Here is a 13,586-nt window from a genome sequence, read left to right on the forward strand (position 1 = left end):
ATAAGAAAGTTCCTTCCACCATCGCAGCTCAGCACTATCTTTACAGCTTCTAGTCTTCCAAGAGTTGACCAGAACCTGGAGAAGTTAAAGAACTTACCGAAAAACCAAAAGCCAGTACGTGTCAGAGGCAGGATTTGAACCTTATTGCGAGGCCAACTGAGTATCCACTATGCAACCTGCCTCTCCTTTATTGGAAAATAGAGAAGTTAATGTGGCAAAAAGATATGTCTACAGCTCTGATCATTTTACCTTTCTACCATGGGTTATTTTAATGGAAATTGACACAGTTCTTTGCACATAATAGGAATTCAGTGCTTATTGAATGATTGGATATATAGAAGGAAAGCACATTGGATCAGAAGAGTCCTTGGAAAGAGGGAAGATGAAAAGGAGAAAGTAATAGGGGCGGCAGATCCAGATAAGTAATTTTTTTTTAAAAAATGGGAAAAAGGGGGCGGAGGCAAGATGGCGGATGGTAAGCAGGGACTGGAGTGAGCTCCGTACCGAGCCCCTCCAAAAACCTATAAAAAATGGCTCTGAACCAATTCTAGAATGGCAGAACCCACAGTACAGCAGAGGGAAGCAAGGGCTCCAGCCCAGGAAAGCCTGGATGGTCTCTGGGTGAGGTCTATCCCACACGGAGCTGGGAGCAGGGAACGGAGTGGAGCAGAGCCCAGCCTGAGCGGCGTGGAACATCCAGACCAGAAGCCAGGCTGAGGGGGCCCTAGCGCCCTGGATCAGTGAGCTGCGGCAGTTACCAGACCTCTTGACCCACAAACACCAAAGACTGCGGAGAAGGTTAGTGGAAAAACCTGCAGGAGTAGAAGGAGTTCTCGGTTCGGCTTCCAGCCCTGGGGGCAGCGGAGGTGGGGCAGCTACAGCTGTTGTTACTTCCGGCTCCAGGCCCACCTGGTGGGAGGAATTAAGTGGCGGATCAGAGCAGGGGTGCACAGCCTGCCGAAGATCTAAGCCCAGTTTGGGTTGGGGGTTGGGGAAGGAGCAGTGCTGGTGTGGCAGAGCTGGCACCTCCCCCCCAAACGTGGAACATAGAACTCGTTAGTCTACAAGCAGTCATACCCCACTGAAAAACTCAAAGGTTAAGTTAGTTGGCTGGGAATATGGCCAGGCAGCAAAAACACACCGAGATTCAGTCTCAGACTTTGCATTCTTTCTTTGCTGACAAAGAAGACCAAAACATACAGCCTAAAGAAGTCAATAAAGTGCAAGAGCCTACACCACGCCTCCAAGAAAAACATGAACTGGTCCCAGGCCATGGAAGAGCTCAAAAAGGATTTGGAAAAGCAAGTTAGAGAAGTAGAGGAAAAATTGGGAAGAGAAATGAGAAGGATGCGAGAAAACCATGAAAAACAAGTCAATGACTTGCTAAAGGAGACCCAAAAAAATACTGAAAACTACACTGAAGAAAACAACACCTTAAAAAACAGACTAACTCAAATGGCAAAAGAGCTCCAAAAAGCCAATGAGGAGAAGAATGCCTTGAAAGGCAGAATTAGCCAAATGGAAAAGGAGGTCCAAAAGACCACTGAAGAAAATACTACTTTAAAAATTAGATTGGAGCAAGTGGAAGCTAGTGACTTTATGAGAAATCAGGATATTATAAAACAGAACCAAAGGAATGAAAAAATGGAAGACAATGTGAAATATCTCCTTGGAAAAACCACTGACCTGGAAAATAGATCCAGGAGAGATAATTTAAAAATTATTGGACTACCTGAAAGCCATGATCAAAAAAAGAGCCTAGATACCATCTTTCAAGAAATTATCAAGGAGAATTGCCCTGATATTCTAGAGCCACAGGGCAAAATAGAAATTGAAAGAATCCATCGATCGCCTCCTCAAATAGATCCCAAAAAGAAATCTCCTAGGAATATTGTCACCAAATTCCAGAGCTCCCAGATCAAGGAGAAAATACTGCAAGCAGCCAGAAAGAAACAATTTGGGTACTGTGGAAACCCAATCAGAATAATCCAAGATTTGGCAGCTTCTACATTAAGAGATCGAAGGTCTTGGAATGCGATTTTCCGGAGGTCAATGGAGCTAGGATTAAAACCTAGAATCACCTACCCAGAAAAACTGAGTATCATGTTCCAAGGCGAAATATGGATTTTCAATAAAATAGAGGACTTTCAAGCTTTCTCAGTGAAAAGACCAGAACTGAATAGAAAATTTGACTTTCAAACACAAGAATCAAGAGAAGCATGAAAAGGTAATCAAGAAACAGAAATTGCAAGGGACTCACTAAAGTTGAACTGTTTTGTTTACATTCCTACATGGAAAGATGATGTGTATGATTCATGAGACCTCAGTATTAGGGTAGTTGAAGGGAATATGCATATATATGTATATATATGTTTATGTATATATATAAGTGAATGTGTATGTATGTATATATCTATGTGTATATGTATGTATGTGTATGTATGTATATATATGTGTGTGTATATATATGTATATATATATATATATATATATATATATGTAAAAGAGAGAGAGTAGACACAGGGTGAGTTGAAGATGAAGGGAAGATATCTAAAAGAAATAAAATGAAATTAAGTGATGAGAGAGCAACATACTGAGAGAGGGAGACAGGGAAAGATAGAATGGGGTGGATTATCTTGCATAAAGGTGGCAAGAGGAAGCAGCTCTGTGCGAGGAGGGGAGAGGGCAGGTGAGGGGGGAATGAGTGAACCTTGCTCTCATCAGATTTGGCCTGAAGAGGGAATACCATACATACTCAGTTGGGTATCTTACCCCACAGGAAAGAAGAGGGAGGAAGATAAAAACAAAATAAAAGGAGGGGGGATGATGGAGGGGAGGGCAGATGGGGGTGGAGGTAATCAAAGCAAACACTTTGGAAAGGGAACAGGGTCAAGGGAGAAAATTCAATAAAGCGGGATGGGTTGAGAAGGAGCAAAATGTAGTTAGCCTTTCACAACATGAGTATTGTGGAAGGGTTATAAATAATGATACATGTGTGGCCTAGGTTGAATTGCTCGACTTCTTAAGGAGGGTGGGTGGGAAGGGAAGAGGGGAGAGAATTTGGAACTCAAAGTTTTAAAAACAGATGTTCAAAAAAAAAGTTTTTGCATGCAACTAAAAAATAAGATACACAGGCAATGGGGCGTAGAAATTTATCTTGCCCTACAAGAAAGGAAGGGAAAAGGGGATGAGAGGGGAGGGGGGTGATAGAGGGGAGGGCTGACTGGGGAACAGGGCAACCAGAATATATGCCATCTTGGAGTGGGGGGAGGGTAGAAATGGGGAGAAAATTTGTAATCCAAACTGTTGTGAAAATCAGTGTTGAAAACCAAATATGTTAAATAAATAAATTTAAATTAAATTAAATTTTAAAAACCACCAAAAAAAGAAAAAAAAGAAAAATAAAATAAAAAAAAGGTCCAGGGGAAAAAAAGAGAAGTTATGTATTAAAGATAATATAAATGTCTTCTATTGTGCATACTCCATTCTCCACTCTTAAAATCCTCTTCTTAGTTAAAAAATGGGGGCATGATGGAAAAGAAAGGGAAAGGTATTTAAATATGTTATGCAAGGAAATAGGGAATTAATATTTACAGATATGAATTTGAATAAAATATACACACTTATAAATTGGAGGATGGCTACAGAATAAATTTTAGAAAAATAAGACAACAAAATATATTGTTTAAAGAAAGACTCAGGCCACCTAGGTAGGGCAGTGAATAGAGCACCAGCCCTGGAGTCAGGAGGACCTGACTACAAATCCGGCCTCAGACACTTGACACATTTACTGACTGTGTGACCTTGGGCAAGTCACTTAACCCCAACTGCCCTACCTTCCCCCTTTCAAAAAAAAAACATAAAAAAGAAAGGCTCAAAAGAGAAAGAATCACAAGGATTTATTATAAGGGGAAGTTAAACTTCTATTATTCTTCAGATAAAATTTGAAAAATCAGGGGTAATAATCATTACCTCAGAGAAAACAAGGCAACAATGAAGATGTAAAAATAAAAATAAAATTTATTAAAAGGGAAAAAAAAAGAAAAAAAACGGGAAAAAGAGACGACACTGAACAGAAGAACTAGAGGTGGAGCCTGTCCACCGGCTAACAGTTGGAAAACAAATAGACCCTCATTTTCCTAAATACTTTCAAATCAGTGCTTACCCAAGAGGAAACTTGCAGCCATCATCACATATGTCATCATCATCATCTAACACCACATCTCAGATGCTTCAGTTGTTTGAGAGTTTCAAAGCTTTTTCGGTGCACCATTTTTGTATATTCAATCTGATTTTGACATTCATGGAACAATGTGAGTTTTCCTAAGGCCTTACCCCATGCGGGCTAGCCTGCTTTTTCCTTAAAAGAAAACATATTGAAAACGTCCTTGAGACTTAATTGGGCCAGAGGACTCGGTTTGGGATGATTGCTAGAGCTTCCTTATTAGCCTAGATACAAAACCCAACACAGGAAGAGTCGGGGGTCCTCTGCCAGGCTGCCCGTAGGCTTCCCACCAAGTGGCATTGTGTTGAATGTGGAGACAAAGAAGTGGCTTACAATTGAATCAATGCTGTGTGCTTAATGAGTAGATTTTCTGTGTAATTGCTAAGTAAATTCCCGTTTGTTTACTTTAGATGATCCACGAGTATCCCATTACATTGTAATCCCAAACATGAGTCATTTAACTGCCCCAGTCAGTCATGATCTACACCAAACATTGACAGTCTTACCTATTTATGAAAATATGTATATATGTGTAAACACACACACACACACACACACACACACACACACACACACACTTAGAAGTCCTAAAGGGAATCAGGATGAGGGAGCATGTGAGAATGGAAAGTATATAGAATAAGGCAACCTGGGTTTGGATCTTGACTTTAACCTTTCCTAGCTGGGTGATGATGGGAAACCAAGTTGACCTCTCTGAACCTCAGTTTTCTTACCTGTAAAACATAGATAATAATACTTGTCCCTACCCACCTGACAGATATGTCACCAAGAGATCCAATTCAACTCGGTTCAATTCAGTAAGGATTTATTGAGTATCTGTGATGTGCATGACATTGAACTAGGGGATGTTAAACCTGAAAAGGCTATGATGGTACATAATTTTATGATAATAAAGATGGTGCAAAATGTTTGAAAGAACATATTTCTTGTAGCGTGGTTCTCAGAAATTTTCCTTTGCCTTGTTTTTTTAGGCAGAATTGAGGATTCAGAGAAAAATGATTCGAATCCTCTGGGGATATGATTGAAGCTTTCTCCTTAGAGCAGAGAAAAGAAAGAGTGACAATAAGAAACTGTTGAAGATGCCATTGGTAAATGTGAACAGTACTGATGAAAATTCCATATTTGGGTGTATTGAGTGACTTTTGAAAACTATATAGGGCAGGCCCTAGTACTTTTTGACAAAAAGTAGGCCTAGATTCAGTGATCCTGCTTCTTTTGAAATTGCCCTCATTTTTTTTCGGTAGGCATGCTTGTTGAAAATCACTTAATACACTTTGAGTTAGTCTATCAGGAGGAAGAGCTGTACCTTCAAAAGGACACTATCATCCAAACAGTTACAAAGAAAGGAGGGAGCTTGCTATGGCAAAAAAAGTATTAGGAATCACAGGACCTCAATTGGAATTCTTGTATGAATCTGTTCCTTACATGAACAGAGACAAGACAAACACCAACACCAAACATGTTGACAAATGTGATTTCAATACAAACTCCTAGTGTGACTCACACTAAAGAATACCACATTCCTCCCTCACCCTCCCTACCTCACACAGGAAAAAGAGCATGAAAAAGGAAGTTAGATTTACCTATAGGAGATGCACTCTTATATTTTATTAATTTACCTTGGTTTTTTAATCTGTTGTCTTCAAGAGGTACCTAGAACACTCAGAGGGTAAGTGACTTGCCCAGAATCACACTGCTCATAGGTTTCAGATGTGGAACTTCAATCCAGATGGTGCAACAAGTGGATAAAGTGATGAACTGGGAGTCAGGAAACTTTTCAGTCATTTTAGTCATGTCTGACTCTTCACGACCCCATTTGGGGTTTGGCAGACATACTGGAACAGTTTGCCATTCTATTTTCCAGCTCATTTTACAGATGAAGAAACTGAGGTAAAGGGTTAAGTGACTTGCCCAGGGTCACGCAGCTAGTGACTGAGGCTAGTTTTAAATTCTGAGAGTTGAGGCTTCCTGACTCCAGGCCCAGGGCTCTATCCACTGGGTCACCTAGCTGCCCTCAAATAACAATCTGATGTTGTTGTTCAGTTATGTCTGACTCTTCATGACCCCATTTGAGGTTTTCTTGGCAAAGATACTAGTGTGGTTTTCCATTTCCTTCTCCAGATCATTTTTCAGATAAGTAAACTGAGGCAAATAAGGTTAAGTGACTTGCCCAAATGTGGCTAAGACACTTACTAGCCGTATGACTTAGGCAAGTCCCTTTACCTATGTCTCTTTGTCTCTTCGTCTGTCCAATGGAAGTAATGAATATCACTTACCTATCAGGATTGTTGTATGGGCTAAGTGAGATGCTATTGGGAGAGCCCTTTGGAAACTTTAAAGAACTAAATAAATGTTAATGATAATCATGGTGACCACGATACCTCCGGGCTGCCTCTTTGTCATTTATGTAGCTATAGAAATTGTGTACCGTTACTTCAGCTCTGTTCTTTTTACTCTGTATCACTTCCAAAAAGTTTTCCCATTTTTTCAGTTGTTCATATTTGATTTTCTTCATGGTGCCTCTATGTGCCACAGGCTGCTGAGCCATTCCCTAATCTTCAAGCATACAATTTGTCTTTGAATGGTTGCCCGTACAAATCATAAAGATGGGGCTTTTCCTGTTGATAATCTCTTGAGGGAATAAATCCAATAAACCCTTGGGTCAGAGAGCATGAGCATTTTTGTAAATTTTTTTGCATAATACCAAATCCTCTTTTAAAAGCGTTGAGTCAATTCACCATTATCTATCAGGAAATTAATGTATTTTTTTCTCACATCCCCCCACACCACTGAATTTTTCTGTCTTTATCTACTTAATGGGTTTGAGGTGATTCCTCAGAGTAATTTTCATCTTTGTTTGCCTTGTTATTAGTCATTTTGAGTCCTTTTTTTTTTGGTGAGTGTTAGTTTGCATTTCAGCTTTTGAGAATTGCTTGTTCACATCCTTTGGAGGCAGCAGGGAGCAGGAACAAGGACTTTTTTTCTCAGAAGCAGAGATCCTGGGTTGGAATCTCAAGTTAGTGACCTTGATCTCTGAGCCTCAACTATCTTATCTGTGAAATTAGGAAGATGAACTCATGACCTCTGAGGTCACTCTATCTCTGTGCTTTGAAACAGTCTCAGAAAATATATTTACCCTATAAATAGTAGCTTCCAAACCCTTTGTGCTATCTTTGGCAGCATTGTGTTCACCCAGTGACAGGGAGAGCAGCAGTATCAGATACCAGTGTGCTTCTCTCTATTGGACAAGAAATTTGATCGAACAAAGATAAGGAAAATGAGATGCCATCCAAAGCCCTCCTCTGTCCAGGAGCCACCTAAAGGGAAGCTAAAATATCTTCCTGCAGATCTGGTTCTAGAAGAGACAACAAATTGGTTCACTCCTCATAATTATATTATAGTGCTGTAGACCCAGACAAGAGCCATTTGCCCAGCATTCCCCTCATCAAAGGCCTAACCAATAAGCATTTGATAATTACATGCCATCTCCTGGGCATTTAAAGACAAAGAAATAAAACAGTCCCTTTCCCCAAGGAGCTTATAGTCCATTTGAGCAAACAACCGGTATATACATACACAAAATGTTTCAAATTCAGTTATTTAGTTGTTTTGTGGTTTTGTCAGAATCTTCATGATTCCATTGGACGCTTTCTTGGCAAAGCTGCCCGAGTAGTTTGTTGTTTCCTCCTCCAGCTCATACTGCAAATGAGGAAACTGAGGCAAGCAGGGTAAGTGACTTGCCTAGGGTCACATAGCTAGTAAATGTCTAAGGCCAGATTTGAACCCAGGCACATAAGTCTTCCTGATTCCAGGCCCAATACACTACCCACTGAGCCACCTAGCTATCCCTCAAAAAGTGTTTAAAAAGTGATCTGCGGAGAGTGAGGTAGGTTGAACACTAGCAATTTTTAGTAATCAGGAAGGGCTTTGTATAAGAGAAGACTTTGGAACTGACCTTTGAATGGGAGTGTGCCTTAGGGTCCATGGTTGAGTTTAAGGACCCATTTCTTCTGGCGTCTGAAGTATCTTTTCATCTTGGTAATTTATCAATCAATAAACTTTTAGTTAGTGTTATGTGCCAAGCACTCTGCCGACCACTGGGGATACAAAGAAAAATAAAGCAAATAAAAAACTCCAGTCTTCAAGAAACTTCTCACACACACACACACACACACACACACACACACACACACACAGACATACACTCTCCCTCTCTCTCTCCCTCTCTCTCTCTCTCTCTCTCTCTCATGCATGCATGCTTGTGCATGTGTGTACATGTATAGATAGAGAGAGATGATAGATATAAAGTCAACAAGCATGTATTAAGTACCTACTCTGCATCAGGCAGTCTGCTAAATGCTATGGATACGAAGAAGGCCAAAAGAATCACTGACTTCAAGGAACTTATAATCTAACACGGACATGTAAATAGCCGTATGCAAAATTACGTATCTATACACAAACATACATATATGTATATATACATACACATACACAATGCACTATACAGATATACATGCATGCTTATACATATGCATATATATGCATGTTTATACATGTATACATACACAAACATTTGTGTACACACACACATATATATGTATGCATATACATATGAAAGAGAGAGAGAAAGAGACAGAGGGAATAAATCAAAGACAATCTCAAAAGAAAGGTCCTAGGCCCTAAAATTAAGGCAGACTGGGAGAAGGTGAGATTTTAGAACTGAAGAAGGTTGGATTTCAGCTGAAACTAGGGGGGAAATAGTACAAACACAGAGTAGGTAGAAGATAACATTAAAGTGAAAAACACCAGCAGCTGGGTGAGATGAGAGAGACAGAAAACATCTTGTGCTCTCCTGGATGGCCTATTATAGGAAAAGTCACAAACCTGAGCTCCTCCAAAATGTCTATCATACCCTGTGTGACTCAGTTATCTCTGGGTCCCTCCTCCATTCCCAAGCACAAGCAGCAAAAGATGCGTGGGGCTGATTCTCATAACTAACTCAAGGCCTGTGACCACAGATGCCAGAATGCCCTTCAGTGTCACTGTATTTTGTTCCTGCAGCCTATGATATTACCAATGCTCCATTCTCCATCTTGGGTGCTTCCTGGGTTTCTATGTGTCCTCTGAAGTAAATGCAATGCCAATTGATGGCTGACCATCCAATGCTCTGGGTGGTCCCTCCATTCCTGGCACAATCTTCTGGCTGGTTTTGTTTCCTTTTCATTTAAGTTAAATTTTAATCATTCTATCCCCTTTCATAAGTCTCTTATTTCATAATATTATTGACGTCCCTTTTCATGACCTTTGTTGTGATGACTCTCAGTAGTGTTATTAGCAGCTCCTGGCCTTTCTAGGTTAGTGCTGCTGCCCTGGGCCTACAGCCTATGATGGAGTGAGAACAATAGCTCTCTCTTCAGTTGATTGGAGCAGGTTTCCAGGGATTTCCGAAGCCAGTGGGCATTTCAGATTATAGTCATAAGATAATTGATTTTAAACCATAAGGGTCCTTATTACTCCTCTACCCAACCACTTTCTTAAACAGAAGAGTGAACATAGACTAATTCAGTTTATTCAGTCCAATTATACAAGCATTTGCTGAGTGCCTATGTACAAACTTACTATATGCAAGGCACCAGAGATACTATAGGTACAAAGATAGTCCCTGATCTCAATTATCTTGCAACCAGCCTCGGTAATACAACATACACATAGCTGAATAACATAAAATATATGCAGAGAAAAGCAAACAAACAAACATATAATTTCTGGAGGGCAGAATATTAAACCTGGGATTGAACGTTAGAACTTATATAAGATATGCATCTGATTGAAGGGAACCAGGGTTTCCAAGAGGGAGCCAGGAAGTCATTTCAGGAATGAGGAATGGCTTGAATCACAACTAGGAGGAGAGAGATAGGCTGCTCAGTATAGGGAATGGAAACCAGGTTAGTTTGGCTAAAATGTGGAGTATATGACAGAAACTAAATAATGTTAAATAATTCCAGAAAGATTGGTAGAAGCTCAAGTGTAAAAGGCTTTCGATGTTAAATTTAGGAATCTTTATGTTGTCCTAGAGACAACAGGGAGGGACTGAAGCTTCATGATAGAATGTTTGAACCCAAGACAGGTAAAGAGACTCAGCCTGAGTTCCACAGACTGACTGTAAGTGGTTTAGATGGCTTTCAGAACCAGGATCTATACATGATTCCTTGTCCATTGGCCATGCTTCAGTAATTTAATTACTTTCGATATGACAGAGACTGAAAAATACAGTCTCAGCCTTAGTGTTGAGAGGATCATGACTCTAAGAACGGAATGAGGTGGTTTGACAACTGGAAATATTCCCACATAGTAAGGGGGTGCTGGAGCCACAGATATTTTTTTAAAGGTGCAGTGACATAGACAGATACGTATCTTAGTAAAATGATATCACTAGAAGCAGAGGGGCCATTTCTGAAGTACTACAGTAGGTCTGGAAAGGGGAATGAGGGTCTGGCAACAGAAAGGTGCAAACAAGGATAAAGGGAAAGGATGTGTGTGATGCTGTGGAAGTAAGTATGTATATATATATATATATATATACATACATATATATATGTATATATATATATTCAACTAGTTTTCAAATATACATACGTATACATATATACATATACGTGTGTGTATATACACACACACATATATTTATGTATATGTATTTGAAAACTGGTTGAATATAGGGGATAAGGGAGAGGGGAGAGTGAAGGATGACCTTAGGATGATTAACCTATGATGTATAGAAGAATAGCGATGCCTTCAATTGAAATAGTGATGTTTGCAGGAAGGCTGGATTTAAGGAAGAAGATGATACATTCTCCTTTAGACTTTTTGATTGTGAGATGTTGATTGGGTATCCATTTTGGAGATGGCTACCATGTATTTGGCAATACAGAACTGACTAGAGATCACAAGAGGTGATACAGCTGTATACTGATTTGGGAATTGTCTGCAAAAGGCTGAAAACTGAATCTATGCAAATGAGATCACCAAGGGAAACAGTCATAGAGAGAGAAGTAAACAGAGAGAGACAAGAGTTCATGAGTGTTTGTTAATTTTCGTTAGTTATATTTATATCAAAATCACATTGACCTAAAATGTAAGCTTGTTGAACATTTAGTTACTTTCTATGTAAATAAATAGGCATACATACAGATATATGCACATATATTTATGTATATATTCATATATTAGATACAATGCCACAAAATTTGTCAGTCCAGAGTAAAATTCTTTTGTTCGTTTGTTTAGCATATGCTTTGACCCCAAAATAATCCAATTACGGCTAGGTTGGATTAGTGGGTATAATGAATCCCCTGAAGTAGTCACATTATTAGAATTCACATATTTCCATTCGACTGGAACCAATTTCCATATTTTACGTAATTATAACTGTGAATAGTTCTAAGAAATACATGAGACCACTTAAAGATTTCATCATTCACACTAATTGGGACCTGGCTCTATTGGGAATATACCCTACATGTGTTATCAAAAAAGACAGAAAGAAAAAAGTACCATTTGTTCAAAGACCATCATTGTCCTCATTTTAAAGAGGTCAGTGGAATAGCAGATGGAACGTGGGCACTGGAGTCAGGAGGACCTGAGTTCAAATCCTGCCTCAAATCTGGGCAAGTTACTTATTCTCTCTCAGCCTCAGTTCCTTCATCTGTAAAATCAGTATAGTGATAACACGTTGTTGTTATGATGTTCTGCCATTCATTCCTGTCCGAATCTTTGTGACCCTGTGGACCATATTGTCCATGGAATCTTCTTGGCAAAGATACTTTTCCTTCTCCAATAATAATACATACCTCAGAGTTATCATGAGAATAAAGTAAGATGCATATATATATATATGTATATATATATATATATATATATATATATATATATATTACCTTTAGAACATTAAGATCTACAGAAGTGGTATTAGCAGCATCAGTAGAAGCAGCAGCAGCAGTGGTGGTAGTAGTAGTAGTAGTAGTAGTAGTAGTAGTAGTAGTAGTAGTAGTAGTAGTAGTAATTTATTTTACAGATGAGCAAACTCAGACTCAATTGAAATAATTTGTTCTGGATCATGCAGGTTCTAAGTAGTAGATCCTGGATTCCAAGTGAGGGCTCTGGGTTTCAAACCCAGCTCTCTGTCCCCTGTATCTTTCTGCCGCAGATATTAGCCTCAGATCTTCTTCAGAGCCATCTGGAGAACATATACCTCTTTTTGGCTTCTGAAGCAACCCCCTGCCAGTTTGCTTTCACTTTATGGCAGCCATTGGCATTAGGAAATGAACGGATTAATCTGGACAGGGAAGAGAGGGGCAAAATATTGTTGTTCAGTTGTGTCCAACTCTTCATGGCCCCAATTAGGGTTTTCTTCTTTTTTTCCATAATTAAGATTTTTTTTTAATTTTTAGTTGACGATGCTCAGTTCCACATAATTTTGAGTTCCAGATTTTCTCCACTCCCCCCCCAACCCAAGACGGCATGGTCCGATATATCTTCTACATATAACTTCACATTGAACTTATTTATACAATAGTCAAGTTGTAAAGAAGAATTATGGCCAATGGAATGAATCAGGAGAAAGAAGAAACAAAACCAAAAAAACCCCAAAACAAACAAAAGAGAAAAAAAAATCAAAGGGAAAAAAAGGAGAGCAAGCAGTATGTCTCAATCTGCATTCATACTCCATAGTTCTTTCTCTGGATGTAGATAGCTCTCTCCGTCATGTCCTTTGGAGTTGTCTTTGCACCTTCTATTGCTGAGAAGAGCAAAGTCCATCAGGGTTAGTCATCACAGAATCCATATATCTGTGGTTGTGTATAATGTTCTCCTGGTTCTGCTCCACTCACTCAGCATTATATCGTGTAGGTTTTTCCATGTTATTATGAAGTATGTATCATCCCCATTTCTTGTAGCACAATGGTGTTCCATTACCTTCATATACCAAAACTTGTTCAGCCATTCCCCAATTGATGGGCATCCCCTTGATTTCCAATTCTTTGCTACTACAAAAAGAGATGCTATGAATATTTTTGTACATATGGGTCCTTTTCCCACTGTGTGATCTGTTTGGGATACAACCCTAGAAGTGGTATTGCTGGGTCAAAGGGTATGAATATTTTTATAGCCCTTTGGGCATAGTTCCAAATTGCTCTCCAAAATGGCTGGATCAGTTCACAACTCCACCAGCAATGTAACAATGTTCTAATTTTCCCACATCCTGTCCAGCATTTATCATTTTCCTATTTTGTCATTTTAGCCAATCTGACAGGAGAGATGTGGGTACCTAAGAGTTGCTTTG

The 13,586-nt window shown here is 39.3% G+C and overlaps 1 protein-coding gene across 1 annotated transcript in view; it reads left to right on the forward strand.

The window, feature by feature from the left end:
* Positions 1-465: 465 nt before the first annotated feature.
* The window catches only part of ZNF385D (zinc finger protein 385D), a 284,531-nt gene continuing 271,410 nt past the window's right edge, over positions 466-13,586 (forward strand). Inside the window, exon 1 of the mRNA XM_036760487.1 lies at positions 466-475. Coding sequence (XP_036616382.1) covers positions 466-475 — 10 coding nt within the window. The remainder of the gene's footprint in view (positions 476-13,586) is intronic.

The sequence above is a fragment of the Trichosurus vulpecula genome, chromosome 5, assembly GCF_011100635.1.
Source record: "Trichosurus vulpecula isolate mTriVul1 chromosome 5, mTriVul1.pri, whole genome shotgun sequence".
NCBI classification, from domain to species: Eukaryota; Metazoa; Chordata; class Mammalia; order Diprotodontia; family Phalangeridae; genus Trichosurus; species Trichosurus vulpecula.